The following is a 20,342-nucleotide window of genomic DNA, read 5'->3' as shown; positions in this document are numbered from 1 at the left end:
TATATATATATATATAAAAACTTATATTATATTTGATGAAATATTGACAAATTGTTGGCAAATCTCTAAACAAGGACACCTTTGTTTCTTTTTTTTTGAAAGTTGATGGAAATCTATAACTCACCAATTATATTATTTATCGATAAGTTTTATAGTGAAATAAATAATCTTTTTATTTTCGATTTTTATATGAAAATAAATCTTGTTAGAAAACGTTTTCTCCTTAAGCAACTCATTTGTCAAATAAATTTAAATTAATCGCGAGATTGATTAAAAAATCAAATAAAAATCTAATTTCTTATTAAATTCAAAATGGCCCTTACCTACCACCACTCGTCTGATTAATTCAACTACCCTTTGTGTGCATGACAAACTATTCCTTTTTAAATTATTTTTTTTTAAAAAAAGAAATCAAATGAAATAAAAATAAATATAATTAAGAAGTCATCTTTCAAGATATATTTTTAAGCAAATGAATATTTTACAAAAAAAAAAATGAAATAAGAATTATAAAAGAAAAAGTCATTGTTTAACAATTCAAGGATTTTTTTTTGAAAAATATTAAGATGAACAATTTTTTTGGCAATAAAATCAGCAAAAAAAATAAGAAATCTTGATTATATTATTTTATTTTATTGTATATTCCTTTTTTAATAGAAGTTGATTGTGTAACAAATGATAAATCTTGACTGTATATGATGTTTGGTTGTTGAAGAAAAAGTAGGTAGAAATTAAGTCAAAATAGGGGGTGTTGGTTAGAATTTTTCTTATACAAGTTGTACAAGTAACAAGATATAAATAAAATAAATAAACAAGTCAAATAAATATTTAAAAAATTATACTATTATGATATACATATATTTGTATTTTTTTTATTTTTGCAAACTCAAGAATTCTACATTTAAATGAGTGACTATGCCTTTTGTTTTCTTTTTTAAATCTTTTTTATTTAATAACCAAGTTGATTTTTTTCTTTTTATTTTATATATGTTACTATCTCTTATATAATATTAGTTAATGCATAAACCATTTCCAAAAGGGAAGTACCAAAGAATAAAAAGAAATGTAAAATGATTTTTTAAAGTGGTTAATTTGCACAAGTAATCACATTTAGGGTGGTTATTTAAAATATGATAAAATATTTGGAACAATGATTAATGACTGGTAAATTGATAAGTCAATATCTTAATAGTTTTTAATGGTTTAGCATGTTTACAATTGATAAATGACAAATCAAATCGATAAACTTTAAATCGACCAAACCGATCAATACGCAATAACCATATGCACAATCCAATATATCTTTTACGAGAAAATTATATTGTATATATAAGTTTCAAGTTACTTCTTATGTATTTATAATAGATATTCAATTTTCTTAGTTTTTCGATTTGTTCATTCCTTTATATTCATACTCTTTAGTGAAATTTTGAACTCCGTCACTAATCACTAGCTCACGATCAATTTCAGCCCAAATCATAACCCAGAAACAGATTTTGGGCTCATAAAGTCCAATCCAACAAAATGATACTTTTTTCAAATTATTAGTAGAGCCCAATAATTTTAAAATATTTTTACTTATTCCTTTTGCTTCTATTGATGAGAATTTTAGGTCGTGAATCATTCATCAAAATAATAATCGATAGTATATATAAATATATCACACACATAATATATATATTTTACGCATAACTAGTATACCTTTTTTTGTATGTAGAGTTAGTGGTTGTAATTATTTTTTATAAGTGGCTATATATGTAAGTTTTTCATTATTGATACCTTCATAAAATGACGATCAAAGTTAAATTAACAAACAATTTTACGATTTATAATTCATTTTATACATTAGTGTTAGGGAATTGGGTGTAGTTTCTTCAAAATTCAATAATTTTTACAGACGTTATCTATTTAAATTGAAAAATCTATTACTTATTCGTTGAGAATTCAATAACAGAGTAAGTTTTTTAGTACAACGATTAAAATAAAATCTACTTAAGTTTTGTTGCCTTTCTCGATGAGAGTTCAACTCCTCTTGTGCACTTACAATAAAATACTTTTAAAATCACTAAAAAATCATACTTTAAATTCTGAATCCACCCCTGTCTATTAATCTTTTTAACTTTTTCATATTTGCTTTTCCTCTTAAATATGTTGAATTCACTAATAGATATGACCTTAATTACTTTTTTAAAAGTAAACATAGCATTTGATCAATTTTTAAAATTAAATTCTCATCATTATCTCATATCATGGGATTATCAAAATCTTTCTATATATATGGAGTGAAATTATTTATCCTAATAAAATACCCCTAATCATTATAGCCTATTCCATTATGTGTCAATCAAACATGAATTTTCATGTTAAAAAATTTGAACTTGAAAAATGCTAGATAAACATGTGGCATGCAAGAATAAAATTTGAATCAAAGAGTATCCTATAAAGTATACACAACTTTGATTTTATATTTTTTTATGATGGATTACATATTGCCAACTTTGGACTATATAATAAGTACAAAATATTATAATATGCAAATTTGATGCCAAAGATCTTAGCCACCACAACCACATACTAAATAATGGCATAAAGTTTTAGTGCCTTTTCTTTAAGGAACACAAACCCTTAGTGGCACTATGTTTGATAGTGTAATGAATTTATATTGTTATTACAATTTTACAACTATAACATTGCATCTATATATAATAGTGTGCTATCTCTGATAACTTAAATTCTAGATGAAATGTTCGTAATTTAACATGAAATTCAAAGTAAGTCTTGATTGTAGTTTCATCAGTAATTATAGATTAAAACTTGACATGATTGTACTTTGGAAAAGAAAAGAAATTTTATTTTGTGTATTTGGTTGATAATATTTACATAAATTTTGTATCCTAAGAGATTCTATTTTTTAAAAAAGTCACCCTTCTTAATTATTAACAATAATAAGCTAAATGTTTTTCTTCTTAATTCTAAAATATATATATTTTTTCTTTGAAATTCTTCTAAAATAAAACACCCAACATTATTAATGTTTCCCAAGAGAGTGGATCATGTCAATACTCTTTTATTGCAATAAATTAAGTAATAATGGGATGATATGTGAGTGTCTTGTAAGAAAGCACTCACAATTGCAACCAAACAATTCCTTAAAATAGATATTGTCATGTGTGAAGGTGGAATTCCCACCACTTTAATTGGTTGCTTACATGTGGGAAGCAATGTAACTTGGTGCTTGCATGAGTTGTTATAAAAGTCGTGACGGAGTGATAAATATCTTTTTAAAAAAGCTTAGATTAGTCATCGGAGATCTTAAATATGAAGTTGTTTATGTTAGAGTGTGTATATGAGATTTCACAATATGAATATGTATTCAGCATGCAATATCATAATACAAATATCAAACATCAAATTAATAAAAAAAGACTCTTGTTTATTTAGATCAACAGCAGGGTTATTATATTAGAAATGTATTCAGACGAATTCAATAATTTTTTATTTAAAATTTATATTTGTATTAAAAATTAAATCCAATAAATATATATTATTATGTAACTACAAACTCAATAACTAAAATAAAAACTGAATTTGAGAACAAGTTCGGAATTCATAAACTTCTTTAACTTAAATGATAAGTTCAGAATTCATAAACTTCTTTAACTTAAATGGTTTCAATCATTTTTTATTTTTTTTAAACTTCCATTTCTAGTCTTTTTATGAAACTTGTCTATAGTTAGTGAAAGTTAAAAGTTACTAAAAATAAGAAGAAAATATTAAACAAGTGTTGTAATGGGAAACAGTTGTTTGCATGTCTAAGAGGTTGACTTCTTGATCCCATTCCACCTTGTTTACGAAGCCACTTGACAATAAGAAAAGAAGTTTTGAATAATTATTTTTTTTATTTAAGATAATTTCAACGAGTCATTTGAAGTTTATCCTTCACTTTATCTCGTGTTGTCTTCCTCTAATTGCTCACTCACGTTTAATAATCAATAAGTCGAAAAAGATCGCAGTTAATTGTCTTTTTCGTTATCATGAAATAATGAAAAAAGATAAATATATGTATGAACTATCGTAAATGATATGCATATACCTTTCGTCATATTTTTTCAGATATTGGTGCCTCTGCCGTCTAAAAACTAAAGTATATGTCCTTCACTCTAACGGATGACTAAATAGCAGGAGTGACTCAAGCATATTAGTGGCCTAAAGTAAAACTTAAACGGGGCCTTAAACTTGAATTGTTAATAATTTTTACACAATTGATTTCTTATAGTTTTCAATTGATAATACAACCATTCTTATTTTAAATTATTTTCCATGAGATATAGTACTCCAGATATGTCAAATTTCTTCTAATAATTTCTTCATTTTTCATAAAAAGTTTACTTTTTCTACAAATAGTATTCAATATTTGTTAAAAAATAATAACTTATAACCTATTATTATTATTATTAAAAATGAGGCCCCTAATTAAGGCGCATGTCTTTTTTTAACACTGTCGAGTCATCCCTGCTAAATAGGGACACATGGCGCAATCTTATCCGTCGATAAATTTTGGATCAGTACATAAGATTATGATACGTGTATGTTCGTTAGTATAAAGGGTATATATGCTCAAGTTTTTAAACGACGGGAACATCAATATTCCAAAAGTACGACAAAGGATATTTGACGTATTATTTACGATAATTTAAAGTATATTTATCTTTTTCCCTTAAATAAAAGACTCACATACTTTACATCTTTACTTGCAATAGTTATAATTTTCTAAAAGAATCAATGACACCAATAAAAATAATCTCTTATATTTCACAATAGATTAAGATCGAATCCTAAACATTATAGAAAATCAAATATTCATATCAACAAATTTTAAATATCAAAAAAATGCACACTTAGCATTGTTGTCACATGACCAAGCTACAACATTTTTTTTATATACATAAAAATTATTGTTTTTGGGCCCCACTAAATAATTATGGTATTTCCATGTCTACAATACCATGGGAATATTAATCCACCTTTTTTTTTTTATGTGTATATATATACTTATACTTCTCCACAACACAACCAGCAAAAAACCCAACAAAGTTTTTTTTTTCTCTCACACAAATTATTAGAACCAAAAATATGATGAAGCAAAATGTATATTTTGTGCTACTTCTTCTTGTTTCCATGATCATTTCTTCACAAGCATCTAGTCGTTTTTTAGTAAACAACTTGCAAGGTAATTATATGAATATTTTTCATAATGATATATATATATTTTTTCCCTATCTAATTAAGTTTAGATGTTTAGAGTTATTCAGTATTTGTGTTGATGATACATAATATATACTAGATGAAATAAGGGTCGTTTAGTTGCTGATTTGTTTTGTAGGTGAGTTATGCAGATATTAAACCCCGCATAAGTAATATCATGTTTATGTAGTTGTAAGGAGGTGAATTATAAATATATAAAATTATTATGTTATTTGATTTATAATGTAAAAATTAGTTGCCCGTGATATAATCATCACTGAAAGCTAGTGTGATATTCGAAGTACGAAGTTTTTCTTTTTCTTTTTTATAAAAAAAATTAAACATATAACTGAAAAGTGGTTAGTAAATTTTATTTCTAAGATGAATTAATTTACGAGATCCGCGTAAATTAACTTAAACACCATCATATAAAAAAAAATAGTCTAAAGTTAAATGCACACATTCTCATTTAGAAAATTATATTCTATTGTACTTATAAAGCTTTGTTGATGAGTAAATTAATCAAAAGTTTTGAATGATTTGCAGTGGAAAAGGAAGCAAAATTAACTAATAAATCTAGTGATGGAGACTCAATTGAGAAGATGAGAAGTACTAATTTAAATGTAATTTTCTTCTTCTAAGTATTTCCACTTTCATACTTTTTAGTCTCATTATTATATATTTATTGTGTTATTTTTATTTATTTTTTGCAATTTTTTTGTAGAGGTTGATGGGGTTAGAAGAATATTCATGTGAGGATGAAAATGATCAAGAATGCATTAAGAGAAGAGTTCTTGAAGAAGCTCACTTGGATTACATCTACACTCAACACCATAATCACCCTTAATTATGAGAGATTATTACTTATAACTTATGTATAGTTCAAGGACTAATTAATATCGAGGTAACCAGTAAAGTTGTCTTCACGTAATCAATAGGTGACGGATTCGAGCTTCAGAAACAATCACTAATATTGTATTGCATGATGGTATAGATTCATCTACATTACATGAGGCCCTTCCCTCAATCAATCATGTATAAATATAATTGCTTTATCTACTAGACAACCCCTTTTAAGAATTTATTAATATTATAGCCTTTTTTTAATTGATATCACACAATAATGTTTCTGCTTTTTTTATTCTTCTTCTATCGAAATCTGTATTACCTAAAAAATTGGTGCTCCATAGCACACGAAAAGCTTCAAATTGGTGGGTATGCGCGCTTTGGAGCTAGTTTGACTTTGAAAATGGGTTGGACTGACCGTGAGGGCCAACCGGCTGCATAGTCAATGTCTTGACTTTGAAAATGGGTTGGACTGACCGTGAGGGCCAACCGGCTGCATAGTCAATGTCTTGACCGATGTCGACAAAACATTTCGGCATGTTCTCTTAGAATTATTTTCCACAAAGAGAAAGGGCCAATTGGGCTTATGCAATTAGAGCATTACTTGATTCATATGTGGCCCATGGTTATTGCCTATTGGGCTTATGTTTAGTGTATATATTTATTTCATTTTATGTGATATGGTTATTACTTAACAAAATTAAAAGAGCTCTATTTTCATTTTATTTATAATAACTTGAAAAAGAAATTAAGTCACTAATTATTTGTCACAATCTATCAAGATCAAAATATGAAGATATTTAAAAAATTTATAATAGATATACGTTAATAGATGTATTTTTAATTGTAGGCATAATTTTTGTATATACGCACGTATTGTATGTACGCCATTAGTTTATGTACATTTGTATATTTAATGTATCCATGTGTATATATGTTGATATTGTATGCACGTGTATATGGTATATAGGCTATTATTTGACCCAAAAATATATTACTATATTTTGAAATAAAGTATGATTAGTTGTTGCAATAAAAAAAAAATATCTTGCTTATTTATGAAAGGACAACTTTCACATATAACAAATAAAAAATTTATATTTGTATGCTATAGCAAAGTTTGCATAATTGCCTCCATAGCAAACATAGAAACTGTATAATTCGCTATACATATACGGTTGAAGCAAATTATATAAAACGAAGTGTATAAAATAAGAAAGAGAAAGACACTTGGGCAGAGAACTGTATAAAAACGAAGTGTATAAAACGAATTGTATTATTATAAGTGTATAGAACGATTATATACAATTTGAATTTGTATAAAATGAGAAAGAGAGAAAGACAAAAGAGACTTGACAATGAATATACAATTGAATCGAACTGTATAAAACGAGAAAGAGAGAAATTAGATACAATTTGAAAATTGTATAAAATGAGAAAGAAAGAAAGGCAAAAGAAACTGGGCAGGGGAGTATTTTTATTGTATAATTATAAGTGTATAGGACGAAAATATATGTACTTGCATGTGTATATACAATTTTCTACAGAAACACAATTTATACATTTCGCTTCTGTATGTATAAGTGAGAAAGGCGAGGGAGGCGAGCGATATTTGGGAGAGTGGCGAGCGAGATCTGGAAGAGAGGAGAGAGGGGAACAACAATATATGTATTTATACAATATTCTCTACTTTATACAATTAGAAACAATTTTTATACACTTGTGTTTGTATAAAAAGTGAGGAAGCGAGCGAGAGATTGGAGGAGAGTGGCGAGCGAGATATTTGGGAGAGAGGCGCCTGGCAATTTTTTGCAAACGTTTGCTATGGAGCACAATTAAATCAAACTCTAGCTACTCCATTTATTTTAGGTTATTAGTTTGTTATTTTATACAATTTTCCCTTTATGAAATTTCCTCCTTGCTATATGTATTCTTGTTTTTCCAATGGGCCGGGAGTGCATGTTGATCGACTAATGGGCTCATCAAACTTTTAGAGAAAGGATTTAATTACGGAAATTTCACCTTTTAGTTTACTTATTATCATTATTTCCTATAAGTTTTACAAATTTTCAAAATCTCTGTGCATCACATTAAATGAATCTCACGTATCATATTAGTGTATATCGCACATCAAATTAGTGTATCATGTATAAAATGTACCTCGCGCATCAGATTAGTGTATCTCACGCATCAAATTAGTGTGTCTTGCGTATCAAATTAGTGTATCATGTATAAAATGTACATCAGATTAATGAATCATGTATAAAATGTAATGTATCTTACTTAATGATTAATTTGTGTCGTGCAATAGATTAATGTATCAACTCTTATATTATTGTATCCGTTTTGAGGTATTTTTGTAATTATAAACTTTTAAGGGATAGATTGTAATTTTGCCAAAAAAGTATGTGACTTCTGTAATTTGCCCTTATAAAAAAATGGCATAATACATAAATATGCCTTTTAACTTGGCTTCGAATCACATTTATGCCCTTCAACTTTGGGTGTGCACAAGTAAACACTTAAATATGTATAAAGCTGAACAAATAGACACGCATGTCCAACATGTCATTCTACGTGTCATTTTTTTGTCCTACGTGTATTTTGTCATGTAGGACTCATGTGTTTATTTATTTAAAAGTTGTATAGTTAAAGTGCATGTTTGTGCACTATGAAAATTGGAGGTCAAAAGTAAAATTTGAAGCCAAGTTTAGGATTTAATATATGTATTATGTCTAAAAAAATAATGTCTTGTTTGTGTAAAAAATGAGTGGGCCTGGCTTGCTATTTTTGGAACAGATTCAAAGTTTAGCCATTGTTTAAAATGCAAAAATAAAAGGCAAAGTACGTAAATGAGTCATAAAATTTAAAATAATTACATGTTCATAAAGAAATATCTATCCTCTCAATAAAATTACAATCCATACCCTCCATTTAGGCATAATACATAAATATGTCCTTTAACTTGGCTTCAAATCACATTTATACCCTTCAACTTTGGGTGTGCACAAGTAGACACTTAAACTTGTATAAAACTGAACAAATAGACACACGTGTCCTACATGTCATCCTACATGTCATTTTTTGTCCTACATGGTATCCTACGTGTATTTTGCCATGTAGGACTCATGTGTTTATTTATTTGAAAGTTGGATAGTTAAAGTGTTTGTTTGTGCATTATGAAAGTTGGAGGTCAAAGTTAAAATTTGAAGTCAAGTTTAAGGTCCAATATATGTATTATGCCCTCCATTTATTAAGACAGATAATTTTTACTTAACTGATACTAAATTGGTATCATATACCGTATTGGTATCATTAAAGCTAATAATTTCGCTTAACTGATAACAAAACACTGTATTGATATCATTAAAGTTTCTTGTTTAGAAATTACTCATTAGTCAATGATAAACACAGACTAGCTAATGTGCATGTATTATTCTATAGAAAAACCCCACAGTTTATCACTCTGAGGGGTGTTTGGATTAATTTATAAGTTGGTCAAAATTACTTTTAAGTCAATTTTTTTATTGTTGTATGTGTTTGACAAATATTTTAAAAAATAAAATAAGTTAGGAAGTGCTTAGCAAGGTAAAAAATGACTTATAATAAGTCAAAAATGTACGTCTTCCCTAATTTTTTATTTTTTTTTACTTAAAAGTCATTTAACTTTGATTTTTTTATTTTAACTTAAAAGCTACTACTTTTTAAGTCGATCCAAATGAACACTCAATCTTAACTCCACATTTTTTAAAATTGTTATATCATATTTTAACTAGAAAATATTTTTGTATATCTTTTATTTTCTGACCTAATTAATGAAAAGAGAGAAGTACGGAAAACACATCTGAACTTGATGCAAATTATTAGTTTCGTTCCTGAATTATTGATAGCCATAAAAACATTCTTCTACTTGACATAACAAGTAAACTTAGATACACTTTTGATATGCAACATGACATAACAAGTAATCTCAAACTCTAGTAAAAGTGTTAAACTCATAATAAATAGCCAAGAGACGTGTCAAAAACACCGTATTCAAGTCCACTTAGTCAAATAAAAAAGCATTTTTAAGACTTTTAATAATTTAGAAATGAAACTAATAATTTACGTTTAATGGTATTTTCGACTCTTCGTAAAAATAATATTTCATATATATAGAGAGGGGCTAAACTTTAAATATGGTCCAAGAAAAATGGCTTAGCCCATCAATTTTGGCCTGCAGCCTTTGTTGTACAATACATACTCCCATAAGTACAATCATTTCTTGCATAATATATAAACTATCGGAAGCAAAAAAAATTCTCATTCCTTATCTTCATCTTCTTCAGTCTTACTACTCTCTACTCTCCAATGGCGGACCCAAAAGAAGTTAACTCAAACAGTTCAGAAAATGAGCTAAACCCAGAAGAGGAATCCGACAAAGAAGAAGAAGATGAAGAAGATGAAGAAGAGGAAGAAGAAGAAGAAGAAGAAGAAGAAGAAATTGAAGAAGAACCTTCTTCGCCTTCTGAATCGGACGAGTCTTCTGATTCTGAGTCGGAAACCGAAGAGGGGTTTCGACCAATTACTCGTTCGGGTGAACCGAACATAGATGACGAAGAAAATGTTACTCCAGAAGCAAATGTGAAGCGTTTTATGAGAATCCTCAATTCGAAAAGCAGGAACAGGGAATTAGATGAGGAGGAAAAAGGGTATACGTATCATGAAGACTTGTTTGATTTTCCTTATGACCCGGAAAATTGGAGGGAAGAGGATTTGAAAGAGCTATGGGGAGATGCTCCGATTGAGATGACGAAACCCGGTTGGGACCCGAATTGGGTTGATGAAGAGGAAGATGATATTATTGCAGAAGAGACTAAAGCGGGTCGAGACCCACCAATTGCCCCGTTTTATGTACCATATAGGAAGCCGTATCCTGTGATACCGGATAATAATTATGATATTTCCAATCCCAAATCTGTGATTGAAGAGCTTGATAGGATTGAGGAGTTCTTGAAATGGGTTAGCTACATTTTTGTTGATGGTAGCACGTAAGTATTTTGCTCTGTGGTTTCCATTTTGTTTGCCTTTGCTTTATAATTGAGGTAAAGATTGGTTTTTTACTAACTAGAATGGTGAACTTTGAATATGAATATGATTGGTTATATTGTTTTAGAGTGGTAAGGCTTGTGTAGACTCTATCCTTCCGAAACACACTTGTGGGATTACATTGTTGTTGTATATGGTTTTAGCTGCTAGTGTTACTATTTATAAGCATAGGCATTGGAGCTGAATAATGTAGAGGAGTTATTTGCATTTTTTCTGGTGGTAGCTCGTGATCTTTTCAATTGTTTCACTTTGGCTTTATTGGTTTGTATTTGCTTTACAATTGAGGTAAAGGTTGTTTTTTTGCCTCCGAGAATGGTGAGCTTTGAATATGACTATAATTGGCTGAATGGTTTTAGCTGTTAGTGTTACTTTTTTGTAATCATAGGCATTGAAGCTGAATAGTGGATTGTGTTTTTGTATTCATTGTGCTAATGTAGAGAAGTTCTTTAAATGGGTTAGCTACAGTTTTGCTGATGGTAGCTCGTGAGTCTTTTGATCTTTCTTTTTCGATTTTCGGGCCTTTGCTTAATAATGGGTTTTGTATTTGCTTTACTAAAGATTGTTTTTTTCCCCTACAAGAATGGTGAACTTTGGATATAAATATAATTGGCTATATGGTTTTAAATGTTAGTGTTACTTTCATAAAATTATAGGCATTGGAGCTGAATAGGGGATTGTGTGCTTGTATTCTTTGTGCTATTGTGGAGGAGTTCTTGAAATGGGTTATCTACATTTTTGCTGTTGGTAGCTCATAAGTCTTTTGCTCTTCTTTTTCCCCTTTTGCTTAATGGGTTATGTATTTGCTTTATAATTGAGGTAAATATTGTTTTTTCCCCTTACAAGAATGGTGAACTTTGAATATGAATATAATCGGCTATGTGGTTTTAGCTACTCCTGGAGTTGAGGGTCTATCAGAGACATCGTCTCTAGGGGTAAGGTCTGCGTACATTCTACCTCCCTAGACCGCACTTGTGGGATTATACCGGGTATGTTGTTATTGTTGTATGTGGTTTTAGCTGCTTGTGTTACTACTCATAATCATATGCATTGCGGAGCTGAATAGTAGATTGTGTGCATGTATTGTCTGTGTTAATGTGGAGGAGTTCTATAGTTTTCAAGTGACATTGACTAACTCTGTTCTTATATAGTTTAGGTTTAGTCATTTCCATACTCTAATGTAGTGTCTAGTTAAAGTCTTCCAATTTCACTCCACAAATTTGGTGAAAGTAAATCTTGAATAAAGAAATTGGATGTGAATGAGATGGAGGAGATTTTTCATACTAAAAAGAGCTTGTAGTTGGAATTTGGAGATTTTTTTATTTCCTCAGCTAAAGAAACCTGAGTAGCTAATCCTAATAGGTTAAAAATTCTCTGTTCCTATGATAATGGAAATGCTTATACTTTCTGTCAAGTGCTTTTAACTTGGGATAAAGAGGAAGGATTAGAGGAGTCCAAGTAAAAGTGGATATGTGTCATCCATTTACCAAGTTTGGTAATGGAATAAATAGGAAATTGAAACAACAGCGGGGAAGCTGGCTACTTTTTGTTAGAGGTTGTGTTTTCTTTTGGTGAAGCTCTCATTTTATAGGGTGTTAAAGATGTGAAGCTTTGAAATATGGTTTAAACTAGAATAGATCTTCATAATGAAGCTGGACTCTTACATGAACAGTTGGATAACTTGGTGTCTAATTAGAAGAAGTAAATGGTAAATTTGATTGGAACAGAAAAAAAACTTCCGATGGCTACTTGTAAGAAGTATCTTACAGCCCAGTTCATTCTTTGCTGACACAATCAGAATCCTTTTACTGTTGGTTTAAAGAGTGCATAATTTTGGAGGATCCCATTTGTGGCTATGTGTTCATAAGATGTTAGGCATCAGATAGTCAGATTAATACCATTTCTTTTCTTGGATTATCTCTAGTGTTGCATTTATTTTTTTATTCTTTTGGCTGAGGATATTAATTTAAGTTAATTCTAACTTTAGATTTATCACTTGGTGTATTTGTTTACATCATTGTTTTCCAAAGTGTGTATTTTATTGTCATTTATATTACTTCCTCAAAAAATTTAATGTTCTTTTTTCATAGATAATCAAGGTAGGTCGCATGGACCGTTTCCAAATTTTGGTCCATCCATATTCTTTCTAAGATTGATGTTTTGTGATTTTGACCTTTCAACTTCGCAATATTGAGAAACATGAAAGATGTCCTTTTACTTTATTCTTTTGAAAGTATATATCTCGTTGCATCTTTGTTAGGCCTTCAACTTTGCGTTTTATATGTACGACATGTTTACACACCTCTTACATGCCTGTATTACCTAACTGATATTTGGAATTGTTTGCCTATTCGTGTTGGCATCCTGTATAAACTAGGTTCTATTTTATTGCCATGATTGCAGTTTCACTTTGTGTTTGGGAATATAATGTCTTTGTTAGGTTTTGCTTCCCCGTCTTGGGATTTCTTGTCAAATTAATGTTGTCTTTGCCTTACTACTCCAAACTCCAGTAAATATATGCTTTATTAATGTTAAGCAATGCTAATGTGACAATTAACTGCTACCATTTGGTCACGGTTTAGCTTTTCTTCCTCCTCCTTCTTGGTTTTAGATGATGTTATCAGTAAAAAGGATGACATTTTATGTTTGAAGGTATGAAGGCACTGTTTGGGATGACTTGGCACATGGAAAAGGTGTTTATGTCGCTGAGCAAGGGCTGGTCAGGTTTGTCAGTATTATTTTTACTAGTTGTCACTTTACCATTTGCTTGGTGTGTTTAATTTATATTACGTTGTGTGTTAGGATTTCTTCTACTTTACATCTGCATCACATCATTTGTTATTTCTTTTTTGCTTCTCACAGGTATGAAGGTGAATGGCTTCAAAACAACATGGAAGGTCATGGAGTTGTTGAGGTTGAGATACCCCACATAGAACCCATCCCAGGATCCAAGTATGTTTACACTCCAAAATGTTGCCCATAGAGACTTTTTGCTTTGATGTTCTTGCTTTCGTATTAAGTAGTGTAATTGTTTCCCAGACTTGAAGCCAAGATGAGAGCTGAAGGCAAGATTATAAAGAGAGACTTTATGTCCCCAGAAGACAGAGAATGGCTGGAGAAGGATATTGAAGATACTCTAGAGCTAACAAACGGAAGTTATGAAATTCCTTTCTATGAGAATGATGAATGGATCAGGCAATTTGGCAAGAAACCGTAAGTCTTACGTGCAAACTGAGAATTGATGGGCGTGGAAAATCTCGTCTGTTTGCGTTATTTATCTGAAGCGCAGTCTATGTTAGTTGCAACTGATACCGTGTCTCATGCATGACTTGACTTTTGATATTTATTTGTCATTGAACTATAGATGTTTCCCCTTTAATTCCAGTAAAGTCTTTTTTATTATCGTTTTTTCTTAGTCAATCTCTGTAACATGTAGAAATCTTTAATTTGAGTGATGGATTAATCTATCGTTGTTCTCTTGCTAATCTACCTGTTATCTCTACTATGTATAAAAAGGGTATAACTGGTGATTGTAACTCAAGGACACAAATTTACATGTAAAACTTGATTATCTTATCATGTTTTTCTGTTAGGGAGAAGGGGCGATATCGCTATGCTGGCCAATGGAAGCATGGAAGAATGCATGGTTGCGGTTTATATGAAGTTAATGAACGCACAATTTATGTAAGTTCCTGTCAAACTTTCATTATCGTGTTTTAGATCAGAAATTCATTTATCCAATAAGAAACTTTAGCAAATTGCACAAGACTCTCATTCTCACTAGATAATCTGCAACCTTAAGGAAGATGATGGCATATGATTTTGACATGAGGAGAATATATTTAACTCTTAAGAATAGAAAGCCTTGTAATTTAAACAAGATATGAGACAATCAACTTATCTGTAGTTCTTACAGCAAAATTTGTCCATCCTTTGCCCAACTGGTGGAAGTTAGGTTTGTCTCATAATGGTCGAGAAAAATCAAAGAAAAACCGGTAAAGAAGACAGTTTTTAAGCTAAACCTGGGTTCTCTCTCTCTCTCTCTCTCTCGGTTTATATAAGGTTGTCTGTGGGATATCTTCTGAACAATTTATTAGTATAGGTTGCTGATTACGAAGAAAAAGAACTCTAGAAACCCAATTCCCACTCCAGCTAATGGAAAAATGCCTTTGAATGATCGTAATTGTCGACAACCTGTGCTCGAGAGATAACCGTCCATATACTGATAACGGATGTTCTGGAGAACCTAACCTTCTTGGATTTGGTTGTGTGGGAAACATAAAAAATTCATAAAAGCTTTACCACTAACAATTCAATCAGCTTATAGCCCTCACACATTGAATTGAAAATACATAAAATTTAAGCTTCCAATCTCATTAGCAGCAAGATTTATGACAAAAGCTAGTTACAGAAAATGACTCTTTTCTTGTAATTTTTTTCAAAATTTACTTCTAAAATTTAATAAAAGCAATAGTTTTAAGCTGACCATTGCAATATGAGCTCAAAACTATGGATGGAGGAGTCACATTCTGACTGTGTTCTCATAGACTCATCGTTTCTGGTTTCAATTCAAGATTTTGATGCACATACATCTGTAGTGGCTTTGAGAATCTAGGCCCGATGATAGAGATCAAGTTAACGTTCTCATATTGTGGTGCAGGGTCGTTTTTATTTTGGAGAACATGTAGCAGAGGATACTTATGGATGTGATGCAGAAATTTCAGCGGTAATTTGAAGACTAAGCATATGCTGCTTAGGTTTTTAGCTGAAGCTTATGAAATATTTACAGCATTTATTTCAGATGCATGCAGGTATAGCAGAAGTTGCAGCTGCTAAGGCCCGGATGTTTATTAACAAGCCTGATGGAAGTATGTAGTGTTTTCTTATTTATCTGATTTATGTGCTTTCCCCCATGATTAGTTACACTCTCATCGACTTCCATACTATTATCATCGTTCATAAACTTGTTGAGTTGGTTCAAGGGCTAATGACTTTTCTAAACCTACTTTGCCTGTTTCCCGGTAGTGGTGAGAGAAGAGAGAGGCCCCTATAGTGATCCTCAACATCCATATTTATATGAAGAAGATGATGTGTGGATGGCACCAGGTTTCATCAACCAGTTTTATGAAGTGAGTTGAAATTAAACTTCAGTCTGTTTATTATCTGTGCTGTTATATAGACAACCAATCTTAACAGTTTCGAAAAACTGTAAGGAAAGTTAACTGAGTCACTTGTTACGCAGGTTCCGGATTATTGGAAAGCATATACACATGACGTGGATGAAGAGAGAGAAATGTGGTTGAACTCATTTTACAAAGCTCCTTTGCGATTGCCTATGCCTGCAGAGCTTGAACATTGGTGGTCCAAAGGTATGATTCTTTTAGTCATTCTATATCATCTAGCAGGGAATGTCATGGGTAACTTTTACCGCAGATGTATGTTCATTGCTTCTAAATAGTCAACCTTCTGCTGTCAACATCATTGAGAAACATCTATGAACAGCTGTAGTTTAAGGCTTTCTACCTTTTAATATTAGTGTGTCACAGATTATCGTTAAGTATGTTACAAGAAACACGTGTACTTCACAGTGCACAAAGGCTGTGTGAAAATGCTTGAACGGGGATTCTATTGGAAAGAATTTAGCTAAAAGAGAATGTGTTTGGTTTCCTATGTTTGAAACAGATGCTATATTGCATTATCTTGGGCAGAAAGAATGATTTCACTAAAAAAATCAAATGTCTGCTACTAAAACATGTAATTTATTATATTGTTTATCTGGATTTCATAAGACTCTTATTACATCTATTTCATATTAGTTAGACATAATACATATATGGACACTCAAACATGGACTTGGCTGGCAAGAAATCCCTCCAACTTTGAGTATACACATCTTGACCCTTCAACTTATCTCCACTGTGTCAATTGAACACTCCAAACTTACAAAATGATCATCTAGACATCTCCGAAATTTATGCGTCAGTCAGCATTCGGTGTCCACGAGACACAGTGGGGACGAGTTGGAGTGTTTAGTTGCCAGTTGAGACCAAGTTGAGGTGTTTAGTTGTGCACTCTCAAATTTGGAGTGCTTGCTTGAACCGAGGCCAAGTTTGAGTGTCTGTTTATGTATTATGCCGTCGTATCTCTTCACCTAAAACCATTGACACTTAAATAATAAGTTTTCACTTCCAACAATTCGAATTAAAAATAAACCATTACTGCTATACATCATTTCAAGTTTGATTTGTCTTTTCAACCAACTTAATTCCCTCGCTGCTATGGTTACTGAGTATCATAAAGTAGATATACCTGCAGTTAGTACTTCTCAGCACTTATTTTTCTGTTCATATTGTTTAAACGACCTGATACTAGTCTCTCTTCTGAAGCCCTTTAATTAGATTTACCTTTTATTCCCCTTTGTTAGATGAAAAGCCGGAGTTTATTTTACTTAACAAGGAACCTGAGCCTGATCCTGAAGATCCTTCTAAACTCGTCTATACTGAAGATCCTGTCATCCTGCACACTCCGACTGGAAGGGTTATCAACTATGTGGAAGATGAGGAACATGGGTTACGATTGTTTTGGCAACCTCCTGTAAAAGAGGGTGAAGATGTCGATCCTGATAAAGTTGAATTCCTCCCCCTAGGATTTGACGAGTTTTATGGACGAGGTGGGACTGTCAAATCAGATAGTGTGTGGAAACGGTTTGTTACCTCAGTGGAAAATGCATGCAAACCGATGTTTGACAAACTTGAGAAATGGACTGAAGAGAAGAAGAAAGCAGGTGAGATGAAGATAGAGCTGTTGAAAAAAGAGTTAGAATTAGCAGAAGCAGAATTGTCTCTAAAGGAAGCGTTGGAAGACATGGATGATGAATTAAAAAGAATGCAAGAAGAGGAGGAAAAGAAAGTTGCAATGGGAACCCAAGAAGAAGATGATATTGTACCTTCTGAATCAACAAATGAACTTGAGAAAACTTGGGCGGAAAAGAAGGAAGATGAGGACGAGGACGAGGACGAGGAGGAGGAAGACGAAGAGGAGGTTACTGCATCAAGTTTTGGATCTGCTGACAATCAAAGCTCAGCTAAAAGTGACAAGAAGGATAACAGATCTGGAAAGGCTCCCTTTGGAGCATCCTCTTTGTCATTTGCTGCCTGTACCCTGGTTCCCACTGTAAGTTTGAAAATCACTTAAAGTTTGGTTAGCGAAGCTTCGTCTATAGAGGTTATATTACAGTTAGAAATAGTTTTCCTATAATGAATCTAAAAATGTTAATCATCTGAGGAGCAGCTTTCGTAAACAGCAGCGAATTATCATAAGCATCGCTCACCATATCACAATACATGATACTAGCTTATCAAAAAACTTATATCGAACATGCTGCAATATGAACAGAGTTATTTGAGAAACTTGAGTAACAGTGTCTGGAAAAAGATAGATGCTTTAAGGGATATCAGACAATATTCGCCTTATGTAAGGACTAACTGAAAATGCTGTAGCAGCCGTGTCAGATCCTCCAAAGTACACTACTTTCGGAGGATCTGATATGGCACCAAACGACATTTTTTGAGAGTCCGAGCAACATAGCTTGGCAACTATAGAATAAACAACATCCAGGTACTTCGGAAATCTTTCAACTTCATTACAATTTTCTTTGGCTTGCAGGTGCCACCTAAGCTACAGCATACATTTACGGCTTGGAAGGGGAAGTTGAGTCCTAAACCGTCATCTCCATTGTGCAACGCTCCATCTGATGTCCATGAATTTCCAAAGGAGCAACAGACTCCAGGCTCAATTAGCTTCCCTTATGCTGTTGCAGAAAATGGAAGATTAAGAGCTGTTAGTCAAGCACAGATGCCAGAGAAGTATATCAGCAAGTCGCGTATCAGAAAACGCTCAAAGCAGAAAACGTCTTCACAAATCCAAGGATATCAACAACAGCTTTGCTTCAACATATTATCACTACACACACCATTACCTTTGTAGTGAAGCTAGGTTTTTCCTTCCCCTTCCTCTCCCCTCTCATTCATCTATGAACAACTTTGATCAATTTTGCAGTGCAGCGGCGAATTGTTTGATTCGATCTAGGCATATCCATGTCATACATTTTTTACACCATGGTTGGTGATTGTAACATGGAATTGTTCCTCTTTCTTTCATATGTAACATGTATTGTTCTCATCACATCTTCTTCTTATCATTGCAGTCCATATTTCTTGCACATTCATCTTTTTAGGTCTTGAAAGACAATAAATGTGCAAGCACTACCCGTAGAGTCGTTTGGTACTTGTGATGGTGGGAGATGAACGATATTTCATGAAATTAGACGAGATGTCTACATGTTGATTCGGACACCACAATTGTATAGATAAAAAAGATAGATGAGCCACTACCCACTTCTCCTCATGCCTACCTAGTCTCATGAGAAGATTAAAAATTACAATTTGCATGGAGTCTCTCCCTTCATTTTCTTTATAAGATTGGCATATTATGACATATTATGTACATGATGAATTTTATTTTGGACTACTTGGAAAAAAAACCAGAAGAAATAAAATAATTTTTTAAAATAAAATAAAAAGATTCCTAGGCAAATGCATATAACTTTGACATAATTAGTTCCTTTTATTTTTTTAAAAAATAAATATTAGTTCCTTCTGCAATATGCAAGTGTGATGTGATAACATGCTTTGTCTTATGATTGTGATCAATATTTTTCGAACTTCAATTATACATTAATCATGTCATTAGAAGAAATAATAAAAAAATAAATGAAGTAATTGTTTTCTCTTCTAATGTATAGATTGTAATAAGAAAGTAGTTAAATGTATTTGTTGAGCTAAATCGGATTGATGAAACTCTTAATATGATATGATATTATCACTTTGGCTGAATCCTACATGATTATGAGTGTGTTTGGTATGAAGGAAAATATTTTTCAATTTTCTCATGTTTGGTTGGGACAAAAGTTTTGGAAAATGTTTTCCAAATCAACTCATTTTCCTCAAAATAAAGGAAAATGACGTTCCTTCAAAAATTAAGGAAAACATTTTCCAAAACTCTCCTCCAATTTCAAATTACATTTTTTTTGAAAAACATCAATTTTCAAAAAATATTTTTAATTTTAAAATTTTATTTTTTCACCAGATCCCCGACCCCACCCACCC

At 31.5% G+C, this 20,342-nt stretch overlaps 2 protein-coding genes and 1 long non-coding RNA gene across 3 annotated transcripts; 2 read left to right on the top strand and 1 right to left on the bottom strand.

Annotated features, from left to right (window-relative positions):
* The first annotated feature begins 5,092 nt into the window (after nt 1–5,092).
* On the top strand, nt 5,093–6,328 carry LOC107004279 (putative phytosulfokines 6). Its single transcript, XM_015202509.2, has 3 exons — nt 5,093–5,230; nt 5,791–5,867; nt 5,969–6,328. The coding sequence occupies exons 1-3, from the start codon at nt 5,134–5,136 to the stop codon at nt 6,089–6,091; spliced, it is 297 nt and encodes a 98-aa protein (XP_015057995.1). The 5' UTR covers nt 5,093–5,133; the 3' UTR covers nt 6,092–6,328.
* A 4,039-nt stretch (nt 6,329–10,367) lies between these two features.
* LOC107004517 (protein TIC 100) lies at nt 10,368–19,362 on the top strand. Its single transcript, XM_015202728.2, has 11 exons — nt 10,368–11,120; nt 13,828–13,899; nt 14,038–14,127; nt 14,215–14,388; nt 14,769–14,859; nt 15,836–15,901; nt 15,977–16,043; nt 16,201–16,304; nt 16,418–16,544; nt 17,600–18,348; nt 18,841–19,362. Exons 1-11 carry the CDS (start codon nt 10,441–10,443, stop codon nt 19,159–19,161), a joined length of 2,541 nt encoding a protein of 846 aa, XP_015058214.1. The 5' UTR covers nt 10,368–10,440; the 3' UTR covers nt 19,162–19,362.
* On the bottom strand, nt 18,550–19,246 carry LOC114074696. Its single transcript, XR_003575041.1, has 2 exons — nt 19,154–19,246; nt 18,550–18,985 (listed from the first exon to the last, which is right to left on the bottom strand). It is a non-coding gene; the product is annotated as an uncharacterized LOC114074696 (long non-coding RNA).
* Nucleotides 19,363–20,342: the final 980 nt, after the last annotated feature.

This window comes from Solanum pennellii, chromosome 11 (assembly GCF_001406875.1).
Source record: "Solanum pennellii chromosome 11, SPENNV200".
NCBI classification, from domain to species: domain Eukaryota; kingdom Viridiplantae; phylum Streptophyta; class Magnoliopsida; order Solanales; family Solanaceae; genus Solanum; species Solanum pennellii.
Note: the sequence above shows the minus strand (reverse complement) of the source record. Positions and strands in the feature narration are given on the sequence as shown.

What these genes read in the sequence shown, in the direction of transcription:
- LOC107004279 (XM_015202509.2), top strand. Translation starts at nt 5,134, where the DNA reads ATGATGAAGCAAAATGTATATTTTGTGCTACTTCTTCTTGTTTCCATG. An exon ending in TTTAGTAAACAACTTGCAAG is followed by an intron (nt 5,231 to 5,790) that starts GTAATTATATGA and finishes AATGATTTGCAG; the next exon opens with TGGAAAAGGAAGCAAAATTA. An exon ending in TGAGAAGTACTAATTTAAAT is followed by an intron (nt 5,868 to 5,968) that starts GTAATTTTCTTC and finishes ATTTTTTTGTAG; the next exon opens with AGGTTGATGGGGTTAGAAGA.
- LOC107004517 (XM_015202728.2), top strand. Translation starts at nt 10,441, where the DNA reads ATGGCGGACCCAAAAGAAGTTAACTCAAACAGTTCAGAAAATGAGCTA. An exon ending in GCTGAGCAAGGGCTGGTCAG is followed by an intron (nt 13,900 to 14,037) that starts GTTTGTCAGTAT and finishes TGCTTCTCACAG; the next exon opens with GTATGAAGGTGAATGGCTTC. An exon ending in TGAACATTGGTGGTCCAAAG is followed by an intron (nt 16,545 to 17,599) that starts GTATGATTCTTT and finishes CCCCTTTGTTAG; the next exon opens with ATGAAAAGCCGGAGTTTATT.